Source organism: Harmonia axyridis, chromosome 6, assembly GCF_914767665.1.
Source record: "Harmonia axyridis chromosome 6, icHarAxyr1.1, whole genome shotgun sequence".
NCBI lineage: Eukaryota > Metazoa > Arthropoda > Insecta > Coleoptera > Coccinellidae > Harmonia > Harmonia axyridis.
Window position 1 is genome coordinate 10,975,936 of NC_059506.1, and position 6,749 is coordinate 10,982,684.

The following is a 6,749-nucleotide window of genomic DNA, read 5'->3' on the forward strand; positions in this document are numbered from 1 at the left end:
TTTGAGTAAAATGCATTTTTCTACTCGACGATAGCTATTACGCCCCCTAGCGGTGGAGGTATGAACTTCAAAATAATTTCCAGTGTTTTATTTTGTTTACTTTAGTGGTAAAAATTTTTACCGCAAGTCTCTACGATGAGTGGATCCTGAGATATAGCCGCTTACCTCGCTTATTTGCCCACCCTGTACAAGTCAAAGACTCACCCTGTATATATATATATATATATATATATATATATATATATTTTTTTTGCTTCACACTTTCGTGGGGTTATTTCCCAGTTTACCCGGGCCAGTAGGCCAAGGGTAAGCTGTGCTACTAGGAATTGTTAGTAGGGATATATGATTTGCCGGATTATGCCCACTGTTCCCAGTATTACGGCTTTTTGCATCCACGTTAAGGTGTTTGATGGCAGCTTCAGTTCTTCGATGTGTGCAGCAGTCTTCCGGTGAACCAGTCCATTGGCGGTTATGATTAGTGGTATTATTCTGACAGATCTTAGTTTCCACATGTCTCTCATTTGCCGTGCAAGGCTTTCGTATTTCGTCATTTTTTCGCCATATGCTTTCGCTATGTTATTGTCTAGAGGCACGGCAAAATCAATTATCAGAGCAGTTGTTTCGGTTTTGTTCCACACCACCATATCAGGCCTATTGTGCTCCACTCCTCGGTCAGTGACTATAGTTAGGTCCCAGTAAATCTTGATGTTATCATTTTCTAGTAGCGCTTGTGGAGTATACAAATGATGTGGGGTGAAGCATCGGAGGAGTCCTTCTTGAAGGCATATCAGCTGGTGGACTACTTTCCCCATCTCGTTATGCCGGGCCAGGTATTTCGTTCCAGCGATCTGAGAGCACCCTGACGATAGGTGCTGGATTGTCTCTTCAGCATTGTTGCACAGTCGGCATTTAGTGGACTCTATCTGCTGTTGCATGATGTGCTTAACGTATGTCCTAGTTGGTATAACCTGGTCCTGTATAGCCATTAGTGTTCCCTCAGTTTGAGGGTACAGGTATCCTTGCATGAGGTAAGTATGAGTTTTTGTTTTGTCCACTTCTTCTTGTTGTAGGCTAGCATAGAATCTACCGTGTAATGATTTAGATTTCCAGCTCTGTTTCAGTTCTTCTAACTTGTTTTGTCTTTCAGGTTCTTCTATGAGTGATCTTTCAGCAGTGTTGGATGTTCGGAGGTGAGTAGCGACCCATTGGTGTATTGGGTGATTTTTTTTTAGAAAGAAGTCTCTAATATTTTCCTCTTCTTTTCGGCAGGCTTCCTTCAGATTACTTAGACCTCGTCCTCCTTCTCTTCGTGGTAAGTATATTCTCTCTACAGCAGAGTTCGGGTGAAGTAGGCCGTGTTGGGTCAGAGTTGTCCGAATTTTTCTGTCTATTTTTTCTAGGTCCGTTTTTGACCATGTCAAGACACCTGCAGAGTAAGTGAACGCTGGTATTGCCCACATGTTGATTGCTGTTATTATGTTTTTCGCTGACAGCTCCGTTCCAAGCAACTTTCGCATCCTTCTGGTGAGTTCATTTTCAGCGTTCCGTTTGTTCTCTTGCTGCTTTATTTCGTAGGTTTGATGGATGCCTAGATATTTGTAGCTTTCTTCAATTGCCAGGCTTTTTATTTCTCGACCATCTACTAGTTGGATGTTTTGCTGTCGTGCCAGTTTCCCTCTTTTTATTTCAACGGTTGCACATTTCTCTAGCCCCAATGACATTCCAACATCTCCACTGAACTTCCTTACCAGTTCTAATTGTCCTTCTAATTGCTTGCGACCTCTAGCGTAGAGCTTCAAGTCATCCACATAAAACAGATGCGAGAGTGTGGTGTGTTGGTCTATCGCGTATCCGTACGCTGATCTATTGATCATACTGCTTAGTGGGTTCAAGGCCACACAGAACCACGGGCTGCTGAAGCCGTCACCCTGGAAAATTCCTCTGGTTATCTTGATCATCTCTGTTTGATAGGATATTGTTTTGTGTTTGACTGTCAGCGTTGTGCGCCAGGTTGACATTAGACATTTCAGGAGTTGAATCACTTGTTGGTTAACTTTGTATATATGGAGCACCTCTAACAGCCAGGAATGTGGGATGGAGTCAAACGCCTTTTGGTAGTCTATCCAAGCCATGGATACGTTTTTCAGTTTTTTCTTTGCTTGTTTAGTGATCGTGTTATCAATCACCAGAAGTTCTTTAGCTCCTCTACCTTTTTTGTTGCAGCCATTTTGTTCCCAAGCTAGTAGTTTTTTGTCTTTTAGATGTGTCATTACTTTGAATCCTATTGTTGACGTCAGAATTTTGTATGCAGATGGGAGGCATGTGATAGGTCTGTAGTTCTTCGGATCAGACAATTCTTCGTTTTTGGGAAGCATGCTAGTAGTTCCGTGCGTGAAGTATTTGGGTATTTTGCCTGGATTTTTTAGTGATTCCTGGAAGAGGCGAGCCAGTACTCCGTGCGTTGATTTGTGAGTCTTCCACCAATAATTATGTATGTGGTCGATACCCGGGGTGGTCCAATTCTTCATTCTCCGGATAGTGTTACTCACGTTATCAGCAGTGATTGTTATTGGGGCCATTTCATCCAGACCGGCTTGTTCTTCAGTTATGGTTTTGATCCACGAGGCTTCCTTGTTGTGTACCTCGTTTTTGGACCAGATGTTCGACCAGTACTTCTGCATCTCGGCAGGGTTTGGGGGTGCCTCTCTCTGATTTTTGTGACCCTCTTCTAATCTCTTGAAGAACTCTTTTTGGTTGTTCGAGAAAAGGTTATTTTCTCGGTGTTTCCGTGTTCTCTTATGGTATCTTCGCATTCTGCTCCCCAGTGCCGCAATTTTCTGTTTCATGGTTTCCATGTGCATTCTCAGGTGTTCTTTGTCATCCTTTTTCAGTTTCTTCCTTTTTGCGTAGCTCTGGGCTTTCTTTGCTAGTTTCTTGGATGGTTTGTCGGTGTTCAAGTAACTGTGTATGACTCCTATTACTTGTCTGTGTTTTGCGATTTTCCTCTCAATCCTTTCTTCCCAAGGTGGTCTTTTTTGTTGTTGATGGTTTGGATTTGTGGTCTTGGTGTGTTGAATTGTATTTGCCATGATGGCGGCACAGTATACCTTGTGGCACAGTTCTTCTAGGCTTGTTGAGTTGTTAAACGTTTCATCAAGGGTCTCATCAATGGTTTTCATCATTGCAGAGGTCTCTTTATTGGTATTCAGTTTAGAGATTTTCGGTTTGCTGGTTATCTCTACTCCTTCCCATTGAATGTTGATTTCCTGAAACAGCGCATGTATTCCTAAAGTTGCCTCGTCATCCTTAGTTACTTCTTGTTGTGGCTGTGAGATTATCTCGTGTTGTGATTGTGGACTTCTTTCTCGTTGTGGTTGTGGACTTCTTTCCTGTTGTGGTTGTAAACTTCTTCGTTGGATGCTTCTCCGTATGTTGTTAATTGTTTGAGTTGGGGATTTTCTCACTGAGTCTGCCTTCATCGCCTCGAGTTCATCTGGAGAGAGTAGTTTTCTCGATTTAATATTCTTTATCTGCGCGATTAGGTGCTTTCCGGTGAACTGCTTGTCTGGGTAGGTTTTCGTCCAGAGTTCCACTAATTTTGCTGCGTATTTCTTTGTTTGAGTCCCTCCCTCTGTAGCTTCGTAATATGCATTTATTAGACTTGTATTCATTGCTCTTGTCCAATGCTGCCTTCGTGCTTGAGGTGGAGCGGGATTGTCTTGTGCGAGTTCTGATGAACTTTGACTTAACACATCCAAGCTGTTTCCTCTTGTAATCCTAGTTGAGACGCCTGGCCTTGTGGTTCCGTTTCGCAGAGGAGCGCCACTTGCTCCGCTTGCCTCTGCTAGGGGTTGTGTCAGTCTTCCCCCAAGCGCAACCTCATCGCTGGGGGCGGTATCCGAGGCTTCATCATTCATGTCGAAAGCGAAAAGGATTCACGGTGGGAGGGCTGCTGACCCTCAACACCGGGTGACTCAGGTACGCGGGGACGTCACTCCCCGAAGGCCGAAGCCTCCCTGCGTATATATATATATATATATATATATATATATATATATATATATATTTGGTCACCTTTACCCAATAACTCAATATATATTATCATAACTGAGGTGCAGAACTTGCTCAAGAATAATCCATATATTTCCCTTGATTCTCACGATATTCTCTCAACATTACAGAATATCTCCTTTCGTGGGAACCAGAAATGTAAAAAAAAGCTCCTTTTTTCATTATGATATGAATTTTGGCAACCAACTACAGAGCACTGAATTTGTGAATTTCTTGCAATAAATAATTAATAATAGTAAAGTCCATATCTTCAAAATTTAACTTAGTATAGTTGAAAAACAGAAATTTCTAACACCTAACAAGTAAGGCATTTGACTCCCTTAACCACGAAATTTTAATGCAGAAGCTATATAGATATGGAATCAGAAGAGAGGTATTCAAGCTAATTGAAAACCACTTGAGTAATAGATTTCAGAAGGTTTCCGTTCAGTGAAAATGTTCAGAATGGGGGGAGTGTTGAGAGTGGTGTACCTCAAGGATCAATTCTGGGGCCATTGTTGTTTCAGATTTATATTAATGACTTACCACCAAATGTAGATTCACACAGCACGGTTCTTTTTGTTGACGACACCTCATTCCTCATTGTTGCTACTACCGAGGAAGAACTTCAGGAAAAATCGCAGCGAGTCCTAAAACAAGCTGAATTGTGGTTCCATGCAAACAAGTTCAAAATGAATAAAGAAAAGACTCAAATCATTGTATTCGATGCCAGACCCAGAGAGGACACTACCTTGAAATTCTTGGGTTTTTTTCTGGAACCAAACTTGAAGTTTTGGCAGCATACAGAAGTTCTTAAAAGGAAGTTGTCCATAGCTACTTACACAATTAGAAGATCAAGACAGGTAGCAGGTAAGCAAGCTGCTAAACATGCTTACTTTGGATATTTTCACAGCCTTATCAGTTATGGACTGCTATTTTGGGGTAGTGGACATGAAAAAAACCAGATGTTTGTCAAACAAAAGAATGCAATTCGAATTATATGTGGACTAAAGAGAGCTGAAAGCTGTAGAACTTACTTCCAGCAGGAGCGCATACTTACACTTACCTGTCTATACATACTCACCTGTATGCGAATACCATAATTATACTACAAGAAATGCAGGAAAATTTTCAACTCTATAGCATAGGCTGTTAGCAACTCAGCTGATCATAAATCATGAAGCCATACAAATCTATAACAAAATTCCTGAATGTCTCAAAATTATGAATAAAAAAAAGCTGAAAAATGAAATGAAAAAAATACTATATGAAAAAGCATACTACACTATGGATGAATTTTGGTCGAGTCATTTTGAATAGTTTGTCCTTCAATATAATGTTTGTGATATACTTAAATGTTAACTTATTGACCTATATTTTGGTACATTTATATTTTAACTTATTGATCTCTATCTTTCGGGATGTTTAGCATATTTTACTTGTATTTTACATTGACGCCTCATGTAAAATGTTTATGGGTTAAAATTATTCACTTTGTATCAATATGTCTGTGAATAAAAATTATTATTATCCCCGACTTTTGCCTATACGCGTAGAATTTCTCCTCGCCGTCGGCTTCTCACTCCTCGGAACATTCACTCAATCCCAGATATTTAAAATATCAGAATGCTAGAGCTCGGTCGTGTCCGGTCCTTGTGGTCCCCCTGGTTCTCGTCGAACTTCTGGTCCTCTTACACGCGATCCTTGGACCTGTCATTCGCTTCCTAGGAATTTTCTCACCGTTCTTGCAGTACCTAAAAGAACAGCTTTTTGCATTATATTACATATATACTCACTAAGTCCTAGTTGCTTGATATTTCTCTTGAGATTTTTGGGTACTATTCCTGTTGTTGAGATCATTCCCCACTGGCGCTTTATCTGAAATTCGAGGTCCCTATATTATGTAATTTTTTCGACCTCTTTTTGACGCATGTTGTTGTTATTAGGTATTGCGGCGTCGATGAGTATTGCTGCCTTTTGATGTTTATCAACAAGCAATGTATCTGGCCTGTTGTGAGGGACTGTTTTATCAGTCAAAACTGTACGATCCCAGTACAGTTTAGAGCGTTCGTGTTCCAGGATGGTTTCCGGTCGGTACTTGTAGTATGGCATGTTTTAAGAATGAATTAGTGTTAATTTAGTTGCCATTTCTTGGTGAAATATCTTTCCTACTGCATCGTGTCTCTCTTTATATTCATTTCCTGCAAACATTAGGCATCCTCCTGTGATATGTTGGATTGTCTTATTCGTTGGACACCCATAACGGCATCGATCGTCAGTAATATTTCGATCCTTTATGATATGCTTGCAGTAATTTCTTGTTGAGATCACTTGATCTTGGATGGCTAAAAGAAATCCTTCCGTTTCTGGATACATCGCACCTGATGTGAGCCAATAGCTCGACGCTTCAATGTTGACATGATCCTGGTTCACCTCGTTGAAATGTCGTCCATGTAGGGGCTTTTCTCTCCATCTTTGCAGTTTTTCTTGGATTGAGTGGTGGTTGACAATTGCTCCTTGTGCAGTTGTAAAGGTGTTGATTCATCTGCTTCACACAGTACTTTGTAGATCACTGACGTGCCTGATTTGTCTTTGAAGTATGTTCGTAGGCATTCAATTTGCCCATAGGCAAGTTCCATGATGTCTAGCAGACCTCTGCCTCCTTTGTCCCTCGGCAGTGTCGTCCTCTCAATGCTACT

At 41.0% G+C, this 6,749-nt stretch overlaps 1 protein-coding gene across 1 annotated transcript; it reads right to left on the reverse strand.

The window, feature by feature from the left end:
* Positions 1-329: 329 nt before the first annotated feature.
* LOC123683057 lies at positions 330-3,917 on the reverse strand. The gene has a single exon (XM_045621954.1). It carries the CDS (start codon positions 3,915-3,917, stop codon positions 330-332), a length of 3,588 nt encoding a protein of 1,195 aa, XP_045477910.1.
* Between the last annotated feature and the right edge of the window lie 2,832 nt (positions 3,918-6,749).

Excerpts from the sequence above, each read along its gene's own strand:
- LOC123683057 (XM_045621954.1), bottom strand. The coding sequence starts at position 3,917 with ATGAATGATGAAGCCTCGGATACCGCCCCCAGCGATGAGGTTGCGCTT.